This window comes from Lineus longissimus, chromosome 1 (assembly GCF_910592395.1).
Source record: "Lineus longissimus chromosome 1, tnLinLong1.2, whole genome shotgun sequence".
NCBI classification, from domain to species: Eukaryota; Metazoa; Nemertea; class Pilidiophora; order Heteronemertea; family Lineidae; genus Lineus; species Lineus longissimus.
Window position 1 is genome coordinate 5,895,034 of NC_088308.1, and position 21,204 is coordinate 5,916,237.

Below are 21,204 nucleotides of genomic sequence, written 5' to 3' on the forward strand. Positions count from 1 at the left end.
GCACTGACCACATGAATAATCGTCTGGTCACACCTATAATTTGGCGGGGGACCCGGTTTGTAATTTTCGGATTTGTTGCGTAGCATCAGTCACTGAATCAACGAATAAACAAAGAAGACACAATCAGCCATGTTTATCACTCGCCGCACAAAGAAGGCGAGGAAATTGTTCTGGCAGACGATACACACGAAGCGACGAAGCGCATGTCGGAATTAGAGACTCTGTAGTGTTTAGTGGGGCGGAATATTTGAGAGTCGACAGAAAATGAAATTACACCACCACAATGGAAGGATTTGTTCAAAAATTACCCAAGGCTATCAAATTCGTTTGATCTTTTTATGAAATCGTTATAGACACAGAGCGCAGACCAGTGCATTTCGTCATCCTGATGCCGGACAGGACGAGACCGGTCCACTGCGTCAGTCCTGAGTGTAACTCAGTATGTGCAAAACTGACTTCTTTGCTTCAGAATCAAATACTATTTTCATAATCTCTAAAATAAAAAAAGTGTCCTTGTTTTATGACGAAACCACTGGCAACGTTTTCACGCCATGACGTCTGAGGTGACGTAAATTATAGAACGTCTCCGTCCCAGATGACGTGATTTTGCGTCATTCAAGGCGAAACGCGCGCAAGATATCATGTGTCACTGTCATTGTCGTCAAAGCTGAAAAAGGCGACGAAGCCTGAACTGAACATTGCTGAACGGACTCAAAATTTTCGGTTTTATCTTCTCGATTCGTTCTTTAGATGTTGTGAATTTATCATTACTCATGTGATGTTAGGCGTCCTGATTTGAAGTGATAGTTGGTGTATCCTTGCGATTGCGGGCACCGACCGCCCACGCACCAAAAAGTAAACATGGAATTACAGGACCAACCGAATTTAAGGGTGTCTGACCCCGCTGAAGCCAAATCAGCCATCATCAAGTTCAATCTCAATGATGAACCTGAAAGAAAAGATGGTGTCGATGACGAGCAGACGGATGAGAGTACCGGGAAGGCGAAGAGTACTCGATTGGACGCTCAATTCCATACTTTCATACGGAATATGACTGAAACGTCCCTCTTCAATGTCTTCATCATGACCGCGATTGTCCTGAATGCGTTTGCGATGGCTTTGGAGACAGACATTTCCTTGTCCGAGTTGGTTGGCCCTGATTTTTTCTCAGTGCTTGACCAGATATTCTTGGCCATCTACACCGTTGAATTCATCATGAAGATCTACGCCGAGCCTAAAGAATACTGGCGAAGTTTCTATAATTTGTTTGACTTTTTTGTTCTTGTCATGTCGTATGTCCAAGAATTTATGGTTATCATCGACCCAACTGGACAGCAGAATTTTGGTGGATTGCGGATCCTGCGAGCTCTGAGATCACTGAGGACGCTGAAAACCATCTCATTCATCCGAGGACTTCAGGTGTGTACTGTATAGCCAAACTCCCGCCGTTTTCGATTTTTGCTTCGGACACTTATGCACTTATGTCGTAGTAACGTTGGTCGTCCGTATTGTTGCGCCAGTTGGGACAAAGACGACACTGCGACAGGAGCCAGCTCAGTTACAATACATTATTGGAACGAATCATTTCTTTGTTGCTCCCTTATCTTCTCCTTCTTCTTCCGTCTTCATCATCATCCCCGTCGTGGTCGTGGTCGTGGTCGTGGTCGTGGTCGTGGTCGTGGTCGTGGCCGTCGTCGTCGTCGTCGTCGTCGTCGTCGTCATCATCGTCGTCATCATCAACTTCTTCTTATCTTCTTCTCCTTCAGGTCTTGGTCGTCGCCCTGATGGACACCATCCGGAAATCAGTGCTCAACATCGTTTCTCTCTTGCTGCTCATGATGCTACTCTTTGCCATCATGGGTTACTACCTTTTCACCTACGATATCGAGATAAACAGCGAACAGGACCAAATTAATGCGGATCTGGTGTACGAGAATTGGGGAAATCTTGGGGCAGCCATGTTGACACTATTTACTTTGGTCACAGTAAGTGTCCTCCCATAGCCAGTTTTCCGCCTTGAAGGCAGAGGGTGCATCTTATAATATAGGATATGAACTTTAGTCTTCAGATCTAGTATTGAGTGAAACATCAAGAGTGTCAAATGATCGAAACCCAATGTTGAATCGGCTGAAACTGAGTTCCAAAACACACTGCTTTAAAAAAGGAGCCTACTCCTGCCGTTGGTCAAATCATCATTCTCACATGCCTGGCTTCGTTTGAAATTAGATGAGAAGTAATGGTGTGGTACGAGAAAATAATATGGATATGTCAAAATATGCACGAAAATGGGGAATATGTATTGGTAGGCGTCTCGAATAATGTGAATGAAAATAAGTTTCTCCGCAGATATATGAAATTATACTCTTCCCGCGTAACAGGTAGAGGGTTGGACCAAGCTGCAGGCAAGACTGGACGCATATGGTTTTGAATACAGCCGTCTCTACACTGTTCTCTTCATCGTCATCGGTCACTTCATCTTCACTAACGTCTTCATCGGCGTCATCATCATGAACATCAGTGATGCGACAGAAAACTTTAAGGTAATGTATGACTACACTCCTGAGGCACTGGTTTCGGTTACACGCATAGTAATTACCAGGGCTGTAAAAAACGCGCTGCAGGAGAAGTATCCAAGCTATGTAATGTTATAGGACACGTCATGTCGTGGTGATTCTGGTTGTGACAATACAGAAAAGTGGCGCCGGGGCATATTTTAGTCATATATTATCGTTATCTACAGAAGAATCTGAGACCTCTGGTGGTGGAAAGGCAAACTAGCCAGCAACACTTTCGTGGAGACATAAGGTCCCTTTAGCAGTTGTGCCTAGTGGTCAGAAGAATAACATTTTGATAATCTCCACTATGATCTCGCCCGAAAAATAAGATATCGCTTCATATCTTATTGGAACTTCCGCTTTTTAACAGAAATCTCAAATGAATGAGCGCCAAGCAGCGCTCCAGAACAAGAAAGATTTTACACTCCAGAGGCAGCACAAGTACGTCTCGCAGATGATGGAGAGACAGGTATGGTGAATTGATATGAGCTAGCTTTAAGAAAATGGAAAAATGCTCAAGCAATACACATCTCTTTGGAAAAATGTTCAAGCAATACAACTCTCCGTAACAAAACTTGTAACTCTCTATCTCACTCTCAGCTAAATTATGTTCTCCACCGAATCTTTTGACACTCATATTTTGATATCTTTCAGAAACATGGGAAATATTTGAATTTTCAAGAAATGGTAAAAGAATTCGGGTTGGCGCTCAGCCACGATGATTACGTCATGATGGCAGACTTGTGTAACAATCTCCTCTGGATGGAGATGTTTATGACGTCACTGGATCACATGGATAACACCATGTACAGGTAAACGCAAAAAAAATTGTCACAGGGAAGACTGCAATTGGCTACATACATGTAGGTCTTTTCATCGAATCTATAATTATCAGCTGTCAAAAAGTTATTTTGTAGTCTACGAGCCTAATAATGACTAATAATCTGTCGCCTTGAATAGCCGTAGTCGTAAATTCTAGGAAATTCTTGCCTATACAATCGTAGGCCTACGCCAAGTCCGGCACAATGTATCTGAGAAGACAGTAGTATCACGGATGCAGAGAGCCGCCTCAGTCCATCCGCGGCAGATTCAGTTCAGACGAAATCCAAAAGGTGTCTCTGTGCTATGATATAGATTGGATCTATAAAATTCCCAGAAACAGTAACCAGAATGTATAGAAATGAAACTGCAGAAAATATTTGTGGTCTTTGTGACCAGGTTTGTGTAAGAGACGAACTTCATTATTTTATTACGTGTCCGTATTTCCGTCACATGCGAGTAAGGTTGTTTCCAAACTTAAAAGAATTACCTCAGGTTTTTTATCATGAATTTTTCCATCGCATTATGACTAAATGTTCCCGGGTAAACTTAGACAATATTCATAGTTTTTGTAAAGAATTCATCAGCTTGGTCCACCATATGTAAATGTTAAATCATGTAACCTCTTATACCCGAAAGGGTTTTTTGGAGAGAAATAAATTATGTTATGTTATGTTATGTTATGTTATGTTATGCCATGAAAGCCACGCGTCATTCAGGACGATCTGTTTTTTCTTTTCATTTCGATATATTTCTTTGATACACAATATGAGTTGTTTTAAAGAATTTGAGTATAGCGTTAGTTACATCTTTTTCGGAATTATGTCCACTTCAGGTGTCAGCAGCTCCATTTTGAGATCGCCCATGTTCTATCAAGCGCCATGGAGAATAAATACAGGCAACGCTATGGGACTGCCGATATCGAAAAGTGAGTTGATGAGCTAGGCAGGGAAAAGTCAGAGACGGGGGACTTTCCACGGACAGCTTTGAAAGGTTTTGGGTGACCACCGAGGATTTCCAGCGGGATCCGTGTGACCAGTGAACGTACCGCGTCTTTCGTAGCTGATGTCCTTGTCAGTGAGCTCAGATAGTCCGCCTTCAGAATGGTCTCCGTGCATTTCAAGATCGGTGGATTTCGTTTGCGATTTCAAAAGAGAAACTGAAGTATTACTTGTCAACACGCGTTTGTACTCAAAGTGCATCGGTTGTCTTTGATATAAGTTTCGAGCGGGAAAGAGCATAATACCTTGTAATTTTCCATGACGGTCAAGTAATTTAAAGACCGCGATCGCACCCACCGTCTGAATTCCGCCGCAAAAGTTCTATATTGGTCAACGTCTGCAGACTCATTCTGTTCAAACTGTCTTTATTGATTTAATTAATTAGCAGAACAAGCCGTCCTCTGTCTACACGGCCAATCTCCGTGACGCGTGTTGGACAACCGTCTTCAAAATGGCGCCACGTGTCCGATAGGGTACGCATAAGGACTTCCTCTAGATCTTATCACCGTCACCACAGCCTAAATATAACAATATTACATCGTTCTGATTTATACTTAATACATCAATCAATTGTTGGCAAATCAGAGAAATTCAAACTTTTTGTTCGTTTCGCTCATAAGAATGTTGGTTTATCCAGAAACGGATGACTTACGGGAATCGGTATTGTCCGTCGCGCCAACATCACGGGCGGTGATGGTGCTTGGCGGACCAATACCGTTTAATCCCCGCCACTATCAGGCGCACTTCGGGGTGGCCGCGGATTTACTCACCCCGGCAACATGACCAGCCATCCGAATGACAATCGTACAATCTAGAAAAATAGAATCGGTGCATTCTGACGTCACTAACGTCACCACATTGTCTCCCATTACGTCCCCTAATCCGAAATCCTCTACCCCCGTTAGAACGCGTGGAATAGATTATCCTCTTAAAGTCAGATGAAGTCAACCCCTGGTGATCCCTTCTGGTATCCTACCAATTTGGACCCGTGACTTACCGAGGATGAGCCACAGGGAGTCGAGACATTTGGCCTTGTTTACGTCCATTATCCTCTTCGATCCGGGTCATCGGTTTGGAACAAGCCAGCTTTAAAAGGCATTCCGAAGACTCTGGAGGTGTTTACATGGAAACAGTTCCCAAATAACCAATATAATGGTGATCTGTATTCTTCATCAAGATCATTGACAAAAGCCGAACTTGGCAATTGCTACCCAACCGGAGGTATTAGGTTGTCGCAATAAAAACAATACTGCATTGCAAAAAAGGTTAGAATTGCCAAACATAGCTTGTAACCTTTTTGGCACCCCAGCCGTTGGCACCAGCAAGCTGGCCCTGAAACCGATCAAGAATATTGCAACTTGTAAGCTGTACTATTATATTGCAATATGCTGGTGATTGAGAATGTTGGTCACCAGAAATCGACTGAGCAAGTTGACAATTCGGCCATAACTGTCAGTTTCTGCCGGGAGTCAAATGCCTTTCTTGTCTCAGCAAATATCACTCGCAACACACTGCCAAATTTAGACCATTGGCACCTTATCGAAATTCTTACGACCGTTAATTTTATAGCAACATTAGATGGTTACAAATTTTCTCCATTGTGTGAGATGGGTTTAATCTAGTCAAGTGGTCATACCTACTGTCTTCCTAAACGATGTCATAAAGATTTGACCAGATCTGACAAAGGGCTGGCATTTGTGACATCCGTGGCTTAGAGACCAGTGTTTGGCTAAGGCATCCAGTTAGTTGCATTTAAACCAAGGTATGGCCATTCACCACAGGTAATACCATCTCAAGCACAATGATGATGATAATTATAGCGTTTAATGGAGAATATTATCATCTTGGCTAGTTATCTCCTCTCCATAGATCACGGCGTTGTCAGAAATAGCCTACGCCCATTATCGCCTCCTCCTCCAAGGAATTTAAACATCTCTAAATATCATCTGGTGCAGGTGCGAGGCGATGTTGCGGCAGGGGGCTTGACTGGTTATGGTCGTTTCAGTCACCTATCCCAGGGCGAGATCCGGGCGAAAGAGGCTGACACCCGGCAAAATATAAAACGGAGGGAGTATAGAACCCAGGAGTAGACCGAGAAAAAGGCCGGGTTACCTGTTTACCCTTCCACTGCAAGTGCATGGCACACACTTGAATGGCTGGGATAGTTTATCGTATTGATATAGCTCACTGTGATTTAGAAGGAAACTTGGGTTTTGGATTTAGGTAACCAGGACAAAAATGCACCAATTCGCCTCCATGTGCCTGCTCATGCAGCAACAGACTAAATGCTGACCACTAATAACGATTTCCGCAAGTGTTGTGAGGTGGTTTTGGACATGTCTAGGAAATTCTACAGTTACGTCGTATCATCTCTTGAAAATGAAATAAGTGATGGTAGAATTAGTTTCTCCACGACGATTAGAGCGCATCCGAGAAACATTGACCACTTTTTTTATTCGTCCTTCCACTTTACCTATAAGCAAACTTGGACACATGGCATTGTTTGGACTGCGCCGTGACGCCGGTGGCTGCGGCTCGATATGTCAACAATGGGCGGCCGCCTGCAGACGACCACGACACTTCCGATGATGGATATTTGGCCAAGGCAACATGAGGTCGATCAAACACTGGAGGAAGAATGCAGGGGTGAAATTATGGAAAAATGACACTTTGATAAGTTTTAGTCAAGGTGCTAGACGCGGCACCTATATAAAAGAAATTAATATTTTTTTGTTGTTTTTTTTGTCCTTTTGCTTATTGAATTTCACGTGGCGCTTATCTTTGAGTTGTTCTATCTTTTCTGTAAGATGGTATTTACATTTATTTTCTACTTGAGACACTTTTATGATGCTGTCATAAAACATATTTTCTCGTAAAGTACAACGTAAGTGTTTGGCCGAAGATGCAAATATTTTGGGGGCAACATAAAAATGCACTTATCGCTGTAAGTCAAATACCTAATTCACATAAGACAAATGTTCCCGCAAAACAGTTGCTCCTAAACCGGACATGACCTTAAAACATCTATTAACATTTTGACCATGATTCCAACTGCTCCTCAGGGATAATTTTGAGTTCATGAGTTGCCTCCTAGGTGGCAGGCCTGAAGGAACCAGGTTTGGCCAACTAGGAGTGAAATTATGAACTAAAATAGCTGTCGCCAGCATTGCTGCTGATAGACTAATTGCAGAAAACTCTGTCCAAATATATGATTCGGGCTCTTCGAATATCATCAATTTTGTTTGCGGTCATTTCATCTCCGCGCCAATGTTTTGCTTTTGACTAATTGGCGTTGTGATCAGTTGGTTTTAAACATGGGTTACGTGGTCCTCCCGTTGTCCGTAGAGTACGCTAACCCATCATCGGGTTTTAAACGCGGTAAGCCCGTTGTCGCAGTATGCTAACCGGTCAGAAAACTAGACAGAGACAAGACGAATGTCCGATGCTTAACCTCTTCTGGCTTAATGGGGTGTCATCATTATACAGAGTGGATAAAAATTGGGGTGTCGAACTTATAAAGGACAACCACGCCGCCAGCCATCTGTAGCGTCTGCTTACAAGGGGTAAGCGTGAAAGGTCACTGGCCCCAATTAGGATGCAAAAACTACCCTTATCTATTTAATGATAAAAAGAAGCTTTTGGGATAAGGTCAACTGGTCGCGTCATTAGGGTTGGAAAAAGATCATTGAGAGTCACGTGTTTCGCGGACGCTAAACAAACGCACCGTCTCACCATTGTTCGCTGGTGTCCATTTGGATAAAACCCGAATTGTCTCAGGCCGGGATCGTGCCAAAACAACCCCTCATCACTAAACTCATTATCACGACCTTGTCAACTCCTTGGTGCAGCTATCCATCACATCTTTCACGAGGGTGACAAAATTAGCGCCCTGTCCGGAAAATTTCGTGCAGTTCACTCAAACGCAGGTACTCGGGACTTCCGGTAAAAAGATAGGTGTCAGTTTTCACACTGTCGCATTGTCATAACGTTTAAAGCCATTATTTTTGGACCACAGATCATTATTTCCGTTATCTGTAAACTAGCTCCCTGTATTCGGAACCACGTCTGGGTGACTTTGCGATATCTCGACGAGTCTTGAGGACACTGGTGTCGGTGTCTGTCCACATGGCGCACGTGTCCATGTTTAATCGAATGTCAACAGAAGGCCAAAGGTCACCTGCAAAATCGATTTCGCGGTATCGGAATACGACTCTTGATTTGTACTACATTGGTACAACATTTGAAGAGGAATCTTATCCTAATAAAGTCCAATCTGGCGCAATTTATTAATGGAAGAAAACATGGACGACAAAGATGAAATTGATGTATGATTGAGATTGTTTTCAAGGCGGTAGATCATTCGTTCTCTCTTCAAATCATGTCAGATTGATGGACCGATATAAAAAAGTGCTTTTGTGACAGGGGTTGGATATGTGTGTTACCTCTAAATGTTAGAAATGATTCCTCCATAGATGAAAGCGGCATTGCTTAAGGATGATGTACATGTATGTTTCAAATTATCTCAGATCCGTGTTCACGCCCTTATAGTATATACTATTGGTACTATTCAACCTTTTCCGCGGCAGTACTTTTAGTCATCTGCACCTTTACCTTGAATGATACAACATCCAAACGTCGTTTTGCTCTGAGAAGCTTATCTCAACTTGATGATAACTTCTAACAAGTTTAATAAATGCTGTTTGATGGTCGTGAAATATTTTTCAGTTATTTCAGAGTTTTATTGTTGGCTCTCACAATCATAAATCGATTTGCCCAGCAGCAGCAAACAAAGAATTTATCAAACTCAACAAGTTTGACAATCTGACAAGTGTTTTATAGAGGAAATGAATGATCAGCAGTGTGCAAGCAAAGGACAATGCAACCTTTAACATGTTTAAGAAAATGTAGAACGGAAGGACTTGAAAATTGCTTGGATATTTGTGATAGTCCACGCCACCTGACATTGCCCTCAAAGGGGTCTGCTTACAAGACCAGCTTTTCGACGTCATGAAGTTCTTAATTAATTTCCTCAACAAATAATGCTGTTCTTTTCTTAAGGTTTTGAAAAATGCCCTCCCTTGTACTTGGTTCAAAAGTTCAAAGGATAAACTACGCGTTTTATGGAGTAGTAACGATTAAGGATAGGCAATAATGGTAATATACATTGCTCCGTGTGAATGGTAACTTGCCAAGCATAAAGAACCAAGGATTGGTATTTGTTTTAATCAGGCAAGTGGCCCATTTGAGGATTAAAGCTCCAATTTATGTCACTATCAGTAAATCACAACGGCAAATTAGATGTATTATGACTATATCGTATTTCATGTCCAACCGCTGTTTGTTACCCGATGTTTCTCCCTCTTATACACTGTTTTGTCGCAGCCTCCCCATTTCTTTGTGGCCGTCTTCCTAATGCACGGAGTCAACACAAAAGCTGTCCTGCCCATGGGGTCCAATCTACGCGGACGGGTCACAGCGAACTGCAGCTATTGTTTAACTGTGCCCCTCAGAGGTACACGTGTGCCCAGCAAGGACCCACCCTCTGCGGCAAAAGTGCATTCAATTGCTTCAGAACCCCCGCAGCCCTCCGCCAAATCATCTGCGACGTTGATCCTCCGCGCTAATTCCTGTAATGAATTCAGTGACGGTGTCCCCTGTACCAAAAGCTTACTTCTAGTGTTGTGTCTCCCACTCTCCATACCCCAGAGTTCCCCTTCCAGCAACAACAACCCCTGCACTCACTTTAAATTACACAGAGGCGAGCTGCATAGAAAACGTCTCGGGTAAATTAGCGATAAAATAAAGTCCCTCTCATAATTAGCGACGAAATAACTCGTGCTATGGTGAATGTTTAATGAATCGCGAGAGGGTGTAGGCAGATCGTCAAGATTGAGATTGTTCTGATGGCAATTTACATAACTGTTGTCTAATATCGTGAAACAATCATTTATTTTATCCGCTAATTGGTCCATAGCTTGAGGTGATGTTGGTGTTCGGACGAACGCCTGTGACGTGTTGGAAACGGCAGACGGCAGTGCTCTTGAAAAGCAAGAATCCTATGCTACTTTATGGAAGGATGACTGTTGAAGTTGTACGCGTGCATCTTCACTGTTCTTTCAGGTCAAGAGTATATGTAAATGTGGTCTGGTGGTTACGAACCTACATGTATTGATTGAAGAAAATTTGGGAAGTGTAGGTCACGGGCTGTCTCCAATGTTTGCGGCGATTCCCACGACGACATGAACAAAATATCAAAAATCCAATATGGCCGCCATCAGGCAGCCATCTTCAATTTGGTTTCTGAAGTAGGAAATGGCTTTTCGTTCACTCTGCTGTTCATTGTAGTGCAGTTTATGTATCTACCAGTTTCTGTTCAGGGAGTTTACAAAAAGATATTTGATCTAAATTTGGAAAGTCTTTACCTTATTGATATAAGCAGCAGTGTACAACCGGTACACTGCTGAAACTAGAATTGAAATATCAGATGCTCACGGGTGCTTCTCGTTGGGTAGTCAGATGGATGCACCCAAAGATATTGTCCCCGCCAGTGTCACAGGTCGCCAGTCTTGTCCCACACCACCCGGCCTATGACCATATCGCCCGGGGCGCCGAAGCTGCGAGTCGCCTGGGGGCGCAATTCGATGGTATTGCTCCACAAAAATAAAATCCTCCCAGACTATTTATTAATTTGCTGGCACGCGTATGACCGCGAGCTAAGTTCTGAAACGCCCTGGGCAGAAGATCCCGATAAACGCGCAACATTTGGAGGCCTCTTGACCGTAATAGGCACAAAACCCATAAAGCCAACATAAAATGCAACACATATTGCTTTTCTGTCAAAAGTCTATTTAAGAGACACGACGTGCGAAACATTAATTGCTTTTAAATCGAAATATGAATACTTTGTTTCGCCTGCAGTGTGTCAGAGACCAAGCCTTACGGTCATTACGTACCGCCCCCGGGCGTGATGGAAAAATGGCATCTTTGTCCAGGCGCTCTGGGAAGCGTAGATCTCCTCAAAATGTACTTAGTATTTCCTTATGGCGACACATGTCTCTTCAAAATAACCCCACGATATCTTTCTATCATTGTTAAATCAATCAAAATTATTTGCATTGGATGTTTTATCCATTGCAGTTGACATTGTAATGTCGAAGTCAATTCATAGATTTTTTGCTGCAAAATAACAGGTTTGAATTGTTTGTCTCTGTTGGAAGTTTGGAAGTCATTCCAGCAGCAGTAGGTTCCATGTTGAAGTTTTTGTGAATAGTCGAAATATTGGGAAGATTGTCTTTTAGAATGCATTGAAAGAAACCTGGTGGGCGTGCAGGGGGCAAGGATGTTTTCTTAAACTGATCGTTGTTCACGAATTGCCCATGGAAATATATCGGGATGAAGGAGTTATCTACGTGAAATGGTGTCACTTTGGTGAAGATGTAGTTTGTATGCCGAATCCTCCAACAGATGGTATTTCTTGGAGCACGAACATCCTCGTTACAAATACACTTCTCTGTGATACTCACCGAAAAGAATAGAAATGTGGACCACAGGTTATCATAAACAGACAACTGAAAATCACCATGAAATTAAAGAAGCCAAAAGTATTATGGCGACTTGTATTTCATTCCTTATTTTAAAGCAATTATAATTTGAGCAAAGCCACCATTTGTGGACCTCCTGCGGCGCTGCCAAAAAGCAGCCCGCGATTCTCGGGGTGAAATTGGAATGTAACAGTACACTTAATTAGTCCAACTTTTTGTGAAAATAGCTCACGTGGAGACAATCAAAAGTTGAAGACATTATCTGCCGTTAGACTTTTGTTCCTTTTATGTATGAAGATGTTTTGAGTAATGGTGCGAGCACCTGCATGGTTTGGCTGGCTGATTCGGCGGCAAATGGAACCAACTTCTGTTCTTAAACGAGCTTCAAATTACTCCATTAATGGAGAAGATCAGACTTTAGTAGCCCTTGGAATAAACCTGGATTAAAAGGCCGCAGTGACGCGGATTGTCCCCCCAAATACCGCGTTGTCTTCCGATAAAGTTTAAGAGAAGATCCCGGGGAGATGTCCCGGGGCCATCAAAGGTACCGTACGATTGACTCCGGGCTGTCGTAATGACCTTAGGCGGTGCCGACCAAAATAATATACAACTGTGAGGCTGAAGGTAGACTTCGGCGCTGCTGAAGGCAAACTGATCATTGTGGCTTACCCCCGGGTGGTGGCCGCCGGCTACGCTGCATTCAACCCTATCCAGCCACTTACTCGAATCTCCGGTGGACGCCACCAAAATACCAGTGGCAGATTGGCGATAGAGGAATTTTGGGAATTTTCGCAGTTGGAGCCAGGACGATTTGGTCATGTCCCGTTGGCCGCCTGAAGCTCACCGAGCTGGCAGAGAAAGGGACACTCTGGCGGGCTGAGAGCGGTTTAAAGAAATCAGAGTCGATAGCCTGAGGGCATTAGTGACTGTCACCCCGAGGACCAGCAAGGTATTTTCATTAAGATGTAACCGCTTTGCCGATGACCGTTACGTAAAATTAGACCACTTTTCCCCCAGAGATTGTGTGTAGTACCAGTACTGAACGAAAAAGATCCGATGCTTTAATGTATGGTGATTAACTTACAACAAAGAACATAATCTGAAATGTCAAATCATGCAGGTATGGGGATAGATTTATAGCCAAACTGCCACAGATTATCTCATCCGCTCCCCCCCCCAAGAACCTTCACGAGAAATTTTTGGAAGTAACGTACATCGGCATCTCATCTATACATGCTTCCCGAAATTGGTGGCTTGCATTGGAACTAACTTTTTCCCCCTTGTCCGTCATTAAAGGCATTCTAGTGTGTTGATCAACCATGACTATCTCCTTTGTCCCTCCACCATAAAGCCTAGTTTCCCCTTATGACATCACTATTTCGGACACTCAGCGCCCCATTTCTGGAAAGGTGTATACAACATGGCCGACAAAAAACAAAATGGCTGCCAACAATTCTCAGTGCAGGTAGCTTTTGCTGTATCTATGCGATGAAAGGGAGTAGATGGATCAAACTTTATACATCTACAAATCGACCTACAAATCGGGTCAATGATGCAGTGTCATGAACCGTCGATCGTTGTATGTGCATGCAATTGTTGATAAAAGTAGCGTGCTCCAGCAGGCATGGCAGGCGGAGACTGGGAGGAAATGTCATCGCGTCCTAATTGCGTGATCGCCAATTTGAGGAGTCCCATAACACTTACAGAATTTTGATAAGAACCCATCATATTCATTCAGATATGGCTATCTCCTTCACAGAAATAGCTCAAACCTGAATATAGAATGGTCACTTGAGTAATAACGCCGCAGGGTGCGTTATCAAATGTGTGGAAGGGTTATTTCCGTGAATTAAATCCTGGCGACGTTTGTAATGTAACTTTATTCCCGAGTAGTGTCGCATCCTGCACGCGAAACGTTGATTGCCATGAATCGAGAACTTTAGAAAACCTTCGCTCGGTGGAGATGTGACTGGCAGAAGCAATGTCAATTCGATTTCAGTGGCATGTTCATTGATAATTCACTTGACAGGTTATCAGGAAAAATAGAAGTCCATCTTTATACATTGCCATTCTGTCCAATACAGGGCGGTTTTTTTTTCTCGTCCTGTGTTTTTGTATCTTCTTATCACCTTTCATGATTTGGTTACGGGTTTTCTTCAGCCCCGGACGATTTTCAGCAACCTCTTTGTCTCTCTCAAGACGACTTCAACTTTATGTTCACCGACCTGCTGCATTAACAGACTTCTTAACCGACACCAAGCGTCTGCTGTGGCAAATTATAGGGTTATAATGAGCCAAATAATGAGAATTTCACTAATCAAAACTCATTCATCATCGCAAACGAATTCGTCCTCAGGGCAAAAATCACCTTGCACGAAATCGTAGAAATTACTAAAAGTTGTTTGATTCCATTCCAATTATTGCTTGATTGAAATGTCCGTACATTTTATACGTCATGGATATACACCAGCACCAAACATTTTGGGTCTAGTCTTGGTGAATTAGATTTGCCGCATCATGAAATTCGTCTTGCTAAGAGAGAGTTTCCTTTCATGGTTCCAAGAAAGATATTGTGACCTTGGTGACATTGGGACGATATGTTAGGTATTGCTAATGACTGGCTTTGGGCTATGAGTGGTTTCACTACAGGTGTGGTGGTTGGAGATCAGTGGGGTCGGCGCGGCTCCAAGGGACGGTCAGTCTGTCGCCGCCGCGTGATCATGCGTGGAACAACCACCAGGACTGGGGAGTGTTATAGCCCGTGGCTGTCCGTTGCCGATTCCTCCACCTAATTTCTGTCACAGGATTAAATTTCCCTTCGATCGAATTTGGTAAAGTTCAGTTTAGAAAATGCCTCAGATAGAGAGGGGAATAGCTAATAAGTAAAAAAATGCATCAGTCAACATGGCTGCAATTCTTTTAAAATGATTAATGTTGTCAAAAAGCTAAAAAAGCAGGTGCCGGGAAGTGCCTTTGATAATGGTCGACGAAACTTTTGATGAATTCTGACCAGGATGATGAGAAGGGGTTTTAAAAGAAGCGACGGCAAGGAGACGGTCATTGCCGCGAGATGGTCAGCGGGTGACCATGCTCGAATGATGGTTACTCTGCACTCGGTTGTCATGGCTGCAAGATATGGCCACTCTCGCGAGGCAAGGTCACGACATGTAACTTGGTCTCGTCAGTATATAGACGACATCAAAGAGATGACCAGACGACAGGTGCAAGGTAGATCAAACCGGCTGGAATCCGGCACGCCCAAGCCGGAACCCCGTCCAATGAATCGTTCTAATGTGTACGTCCTATAATTTCCAATAGGAGTTTAGGTACTTGGGGACCAGAGTTTATCACTCCGCTAACTATGGTCATTTCAGAGTCATCTTCCATAATCTTGTCCCTCTCCAGGCAAGCCTCTCACAATCTTAATTATAAATCTCAACAGGACAAAGCGGCGCTCGACCTGCCCAAGCCAAGTGGCACAAAAATAACCACCAACAAAGACAAACAAAGTCGTTTCGGTTGCGGCAATTAAAGTGGAGGTGGACAAAACGTGTTGGGTCACGAGGCAGGGTGAGGTTGACCGTCAAAAGGTTCTCCACACCGCTTGATTTGAGTTGAGATGACTGTTTAATCAGGACAGAGAAATCACCAGCACGGTTCATTACGCTTATTTTGGACAGCGTCCGCGCCGCTTGGCTTAACGGTCGTGATTTCGTACTGTCACAAGATTCACTGCGCTTCTATAACCATCAAATGACCATATAAATTAGTCTTTCCGCCATTATGCCGATTTGATGGGGACTCTGAAGCGGCTGGTGATAGGGTGTTAAGGGTATGAAAAGGGTCTCAGACGCAGGGTAATGGTCATGAAGTGTTATTGACCACATTTATAACGATCCTTGAAAATTGCAAGAACTCTGATGGTAATTGAAACGAAGTAAAAATTTTCTGGTCAGTAGCTTTGTGGCTGGTCAGAAAGCCATACAGCCCCAGCAAGATTTGAAAAGGTCGTCTGCCGGTTTGTATCAACAGCAGATTCTCCATTCAATGAATCATTCCATGAGTGAGATTCGTGAGATTAGTTTCATTGGCTACTGTAGACTGCCAAATGTTCGTGGATTTCGCAAACACATACATGTACAAGGATCCGGCGTAAATATTTTATTTCTATCCGAAATTTTCGCGAATCGCAAAATTAAAGAGTCGAGAAAGTTTGGCGGTTTGCAGCATAATAGTTTGCAAGAGGCATGACTAAATGAAACAGCTGAAAGGAATACACGCTTGGAATTCCCTCAAAGCGAAACCAGTGTGATAATACAAGTCAATCATGGTCGTCGAGATCGAGGTAATGATAATGGCAATAGCATTTAATAGCTTTCCTCTCTAAAACAAAGGCAGGTTCCGTCATACCATATAGAAACAACAAGGAAAATGTATTACATGTACTTTTGAACCGACTTGTCCTCGAAGTTGAGTTTCATTTCTTGCCACTAGATGGCTCTTTCTAAAAAAGATCAAAGGTATTGCAGACTCGGTTTCCTAAACAGATGGTTGCTGAAAGCTGTGCATTGCGCTCCATCAAAGTTTGCCGTATTTTTGATTTTGTCAAGAACCAACTGGTGTAACTACAAAACAAACACCATATGCACTAGTTCTCACATGTGATGACTGTCGTTATGTTTAAATAAACACGTTAAACAAATACATTAACTGAATTAGGGAAAGCATTATTTCAATGTGATTGTCACAACTGTAAATGTTGTTGCGATGGCACATCGAGGCAGCAGTAATTGAGGATGATCTCATCCAAATCGCCGTGATTTGTTTTTCAAGAGAAAGGGACGGGCGCGTGGCAACGGCAAAGTCCAAGACTTATGGGACTCAGAAGAATTTAAGTCCGTGGTTCCACTAATTCCAAAATTATTGGATTTTCCATTGATTGTCAATAGCAGTATGCTAAGGTGTGTTCTTTGTTTCCGATATACTGCTGTAATGCGTCATAGGACAAATGCTTGCTAAATGAGCCCGTAAGAGTATTTCCCACTCGATTTCATTGAACACAAGACATCTGTTTTGACGTCCTTTATTGCAAACCTCTCCAAATAGTTGGCCTTAACTTGCTTACAAATCCATCTTTCCTACTTAGCTTTTCGTCAAGAACGTGGCAGGGAGTTTAAGGGTCCTTGATTTGACAACTGTAGGGGTGGAAACAAATCCTTAAATAATCGGTACTCAATTTAGTTAAAACTGTTAGAAATGTATAAACTATTTTTATCGTCATCATTAGTACGGGTTCCCTAATTAGTTTTGACGATTACCAATATTGCATCAATTGAGAGTTGGGTTACCTTAACTTAATGTGTTACTTAAGTTACTTCAAGGGCCTCCTGACGTTTTTTGCTCTCTACACTTCCTCTTGATCAAGCAAATCATGGTTTGCAAACAGAACTAAACTATTAGATTGAAACTTGGCGTGTACATTTTACGAGTAAATTTTGTGTCAATGCCTTCAATGTTTGAAAAGATAACTGAGGTAGAAATGAACACTTATACATATTCATTGTACACGTACTTGTATTGTGATTTGGTGTTTCCCGAGCATTTTAGGTGTTCCTCCAGGTTTCACCAGACAATTTCTGCCAGTAGTGTTGAGTAACTGCCTGAGTTAATTGATAATTAGCTTGCTTTCCCCAGCGAAGTAGCGAGTCGACCCATCTTCACCACGAGATGAGGACACACCAGCATCTGAGACCTGCTGCGAGATGTGAAGTTTGTTCAAGAAGAGACAAGAAGATCTTCGGTGATAATAGGGCCGCGTGTTCGGAATCACGACCAAATTAGACCAAACAGGACTGTTAAATTTAGCACCAGAAGACAGAAGATTTGGGGGACATTGCGTAAGCGCAGGCGATCAATCACATCGTCTGCTCGTACACCAAACAATGGCGCTGATGTCGTCTGCCTGCTCCACAACAACTTGAAGTTGATCTCTCTCTGTGGCTGCTCGCGGACCCCATCAGGGGTTATTGCACATTTAAGAGGGATGTCGGTTAAGATGGGTTGGCCCGAGGCTATGGGTTTGCCGCCTTGCTGAGGAGTCGTCTGCCAACCTTTCTATGCCTAATTCTCACCAGACGACATGATAATGTATTGGTGACAAGTGGTTTCTTGCTGATCGCGCCAACTGTTTGTATTTCATCCTCAGTCCAGGCTGACACTGACAAACCGTGCCTCATCTCGAGTCGAAACATCATTTCTCACTTTCCAAATGAAATGTATAGGCTTATCCTCAGTTCAGAGATAGAAACCGTCAACATCGGCCCTTACAGAAATCAATTTCTTCCAAGCAAAGTTTTGATTGTCATACTCCCAGCTCCGCGGCCTGATGGCGGTGAAAGTTTGACTGCCGTATAAAAGGATCGGAATATCAAGATCTACATGTATTAAGTCTTTACACTGCTGGCCTGGACAATTCATGACTATCAACCAGTAATCCGAAAACTTCCTGGTGTTTTTGCGACAATCCGGGTAAAGCTTATTGTTTCAACTGGTGCAGGACATGGGTTCTGAGATCTCCTTTGGCCAAGCCTCGGGATAGGTTTCTAAAAAAAACTACTCCCTATTTCTTACAGAAACAGCGTCAGTTCCTTCAACACCGGGGGTCGAACACAGCATGGATAATTTCGACATTTCTTTCCCAACTCCTTGAGGAGTGCTTCCCGTGGATGTGAAACGTCTTGACCAGTAGGTTGCCATACCTCTCCCAGTCCATCTGCTGAGTGTCCGCCTAAATGTTCTTGCCCAGTAATGATGTGAACTTAAGGATTCCGGGCAAAATACGACATCGTGGTTTTAGCATTTGAGCTACTGCTTGATGACCAGACTCCCGCCCCGTATTGATGTTGCGACAACTTGGACCAGCATCCAAACCTGTCCGCTCCACAATAAAGATCAATCACTGGATGGTCTTGATGTTTTGGCGTACATGGTGGCCCCCTGCCTCTGAGGCAGGACCCTGACTGTCATGAGGTGACAGGGCAGGGACTGGTGGATGCAGGTCGTGCCCTTGGGGAGGTAGGGGTCCTTTGTGTCAAGCGATATCCGCCAGTACGCCCTGTCTACACCCACGGCTGGCGTTCTCAATAAGTCACTTCTAAAGAATTCTTTCTTCTTGATTGGACTGAGATTGTTATGAAAATAGTAATTAAGTGTTATTCTATCCCGAGAATGATGTTAAACAATGGCTGGTTTGATGAAATCATCATGATTGCAAAGGGCAGATGATTTGGCTCCGGCGCCTGCTTCACCCTAACTTCACGATGCTCTCAGTGCATAATGTACGCGGTCCTGTGGGCAATGTACAGCCGACGTCTTCCAACATGGTTTGAAATGGCTTCAGGGAATGTAAAGCTTCTTTGCACATTTTCAAGAGGCAATGTATTTTCATTTACATAGAGCCCACACTTTTGCTTCAGGGTTATACTTCCATAACCATATCTAAGACAAAACACAAAGAAAAGTCAGATTTTTGATGATCAATAATATAAGTTGACACTAAGACCATAGGGGTGCATGTAGATTGGAACAGTATTAAACTACAAAGGCTGGTAATTGTATTGGGCGATGAAATATTCGAAATGATTCTTGCTTTTAACAAAACACCAAACGAAATTATGATAATGCCAGGTTCTTTCACTGTGGTGTGCGGCATTATATCCAATGGTACTTCTACAATGTATACTAATCATAATTGACCTTGAAACTCGCGATATTTGGGATATATACAGCATTGGTCTTAAGTAAAATAAACTGCCCAGAACGGCACAACGTGCGGAAGCGCTCAGGCAAGTTTTGAGCAAGTCTCTATTGTTATCGCAATCAAACCTTCAGTTTGTCCCCATTTTCATTGTAAGATAACAGCTGTCTCTGTGGCGCAATCGGTTAGCGCGTTCGGCTGTTAACCGAAAGGTTGGTGGTTCGAGCCCACCCAGGGACGCTTCCTTTTGGCATCTGAATGAGTTTTAATTTTTTTACTCTTCCATTTTTCATATTTTGAAAAAATACTGTAGTAGAGAATACGTTATTTTTAATGTATCGTTCGAAACAAGTATGAGTCTCGCCTCGGTCATCCCGGTTAGCAACAATTGTTGAGTATGAAGCGGGCAGGAAAGGCGGGAACAGTCGTGATATATCGAATAATTGCGTGGAAAATTGGGATGACGCTCCAACACGATGTTTCGGGATTAGGACTAATACGGTGAAGATTATCCGGTGAAATCCATCACATTGGGCCCGCGTGCGAGCGTTTGCCTGGGCGGGTGCTCCTTTCTTTCCACTGAAAGGTGCCACAAGTTCTTTGTCCGGGAAGACGATGCGTTGAATGGCGTGTTGCTGGCTTCGCGGCGGAGATGTCAGCGCAACAACGCCGCGCTCGTCACCGAACACGTAATCTCTTGTAACGGAGACAAAATTTATCAAATTGTGTAATTCTTCAAGCGGGATTAGGGCGGATCTAGACCTTGTACCAGCATGTGGCTTGGGTCAACAGATAATAGCCCTGATGCAAGGGCTGTTTAATATTCCGCCAGCTCAGCCCTTTTTCGGTTCGAACCGATGACAGTATTTAAGGACTAATGAGTTTTACTTCTGCTTGACTAAGAATATGTAATCGCTTCAACAATGATTGGGCAACGCCTGTGAAATTTTTAATTGAAAATGACGGCGGGGTGGTGGTTTCTTTTGGCTGACATTTGACAAAAGGACGCTACAAGATGGATGACAACTTTACCAGCAGACGACGTTGCAGACGACACGTGACCATTTTGAATGTTTTGACCAGTAACTCTTGTCTCATGGAAATATTTTGATCGATTTTGGTCATTGGAAACACAATGTTATGATAATTTGTCGAAGAACGGCCTCTAATTGGCAGTTAATTGAGAATATTCCGCGTATCAGTCAATCACGCGATCAGCGTTTTTGAGATCGGAATGGTTGCCTCAGGAAACACGTGCATGCATAGGAATCGTTTTCAAACACAATCATCTTTTGAATTAATGCCTCAGTTTTCAGTTAATTGACTCCATGTTGGCTACTTTAGAAAAAGTAATTAAAAAAAGAAGCCAATATTAATTCCTGAATCTAAAAACACCAGAAATGTTCCACAGATAGGCCTTTGTGACCTGCTTGCAATTGGTTAATTTCTTAGAGTAGAGGTGAACCGGTCAAGCAGGATCTAGAGCCGCTATTGCAACAGGAAGCCTTGAAATGTGGCTTGAATTATTTTTC

At 43.1% G+C, this 21,204-nt stretch overlaps 1 protein-coding gene and 1 non-coding gene across 2 annotated transcripts; both read left to right on the forward strand.

Moving 5' to 3' along the window:
* Positions 1 to 861: 861 nt before the first annotated feature.
* LOC135496873 (cation channel sperm-associated protein 3-like) lies at positions 862 to 4,306 on the forward strand. The gene is made up of 6 exons (XM_064786443.1): positions 862 to 1,419; positions 1,767 to 1,985; positions 2,379 to 2,540; positions 2,926 to 3,024; positions 3,210 to 3,367; positions 4,210 to 4,306. The coding sequence occupies exons 1-6, from the start codon at positions 862 to 864 to the stop codon at positions 4,304 to 4,306; spliced, it is 1,293 nt and encodes a 430-aa protein (XP_064642513.1).
* A 15,532-nt stretch (positions 4,307 to 19,838) lies between these two features.
* Positions 19,839 to 19,912, forward strand: Trnan-guu (transfer RNA asparagine (anticodon GUU)). Its single transcript has one exon. It is a non-coding gene; the product is annotated as a tRNA-Asn (tRNA).
* The last annotated feature ends 1,292 nt before the right edge of the window (positions 19,913 to 21,204 follow it).

Coding starts and splice junctions, on each gene's coding strand:
- LOC135496873 (XM_064786443.1), top strand. CDS start 862: ATGGAATTACAGGACCAACCGAATTTAAGGGTGTCTGACCCCGCTGAA. Junction 3,025..3,209: donor CGCAGATGATGGAGAGACAG/GTATGGTGAATT, acceptor GATATCTTTCAG/AAACATGGGAAATATTTGAA. Junction 3,368..4,209: donor ATGGATAACACCATGTACAG/GTAAACGCAAAA, acceptor TGTCCACTTCAG/GTGTCAGCAGCTCCATTTTG.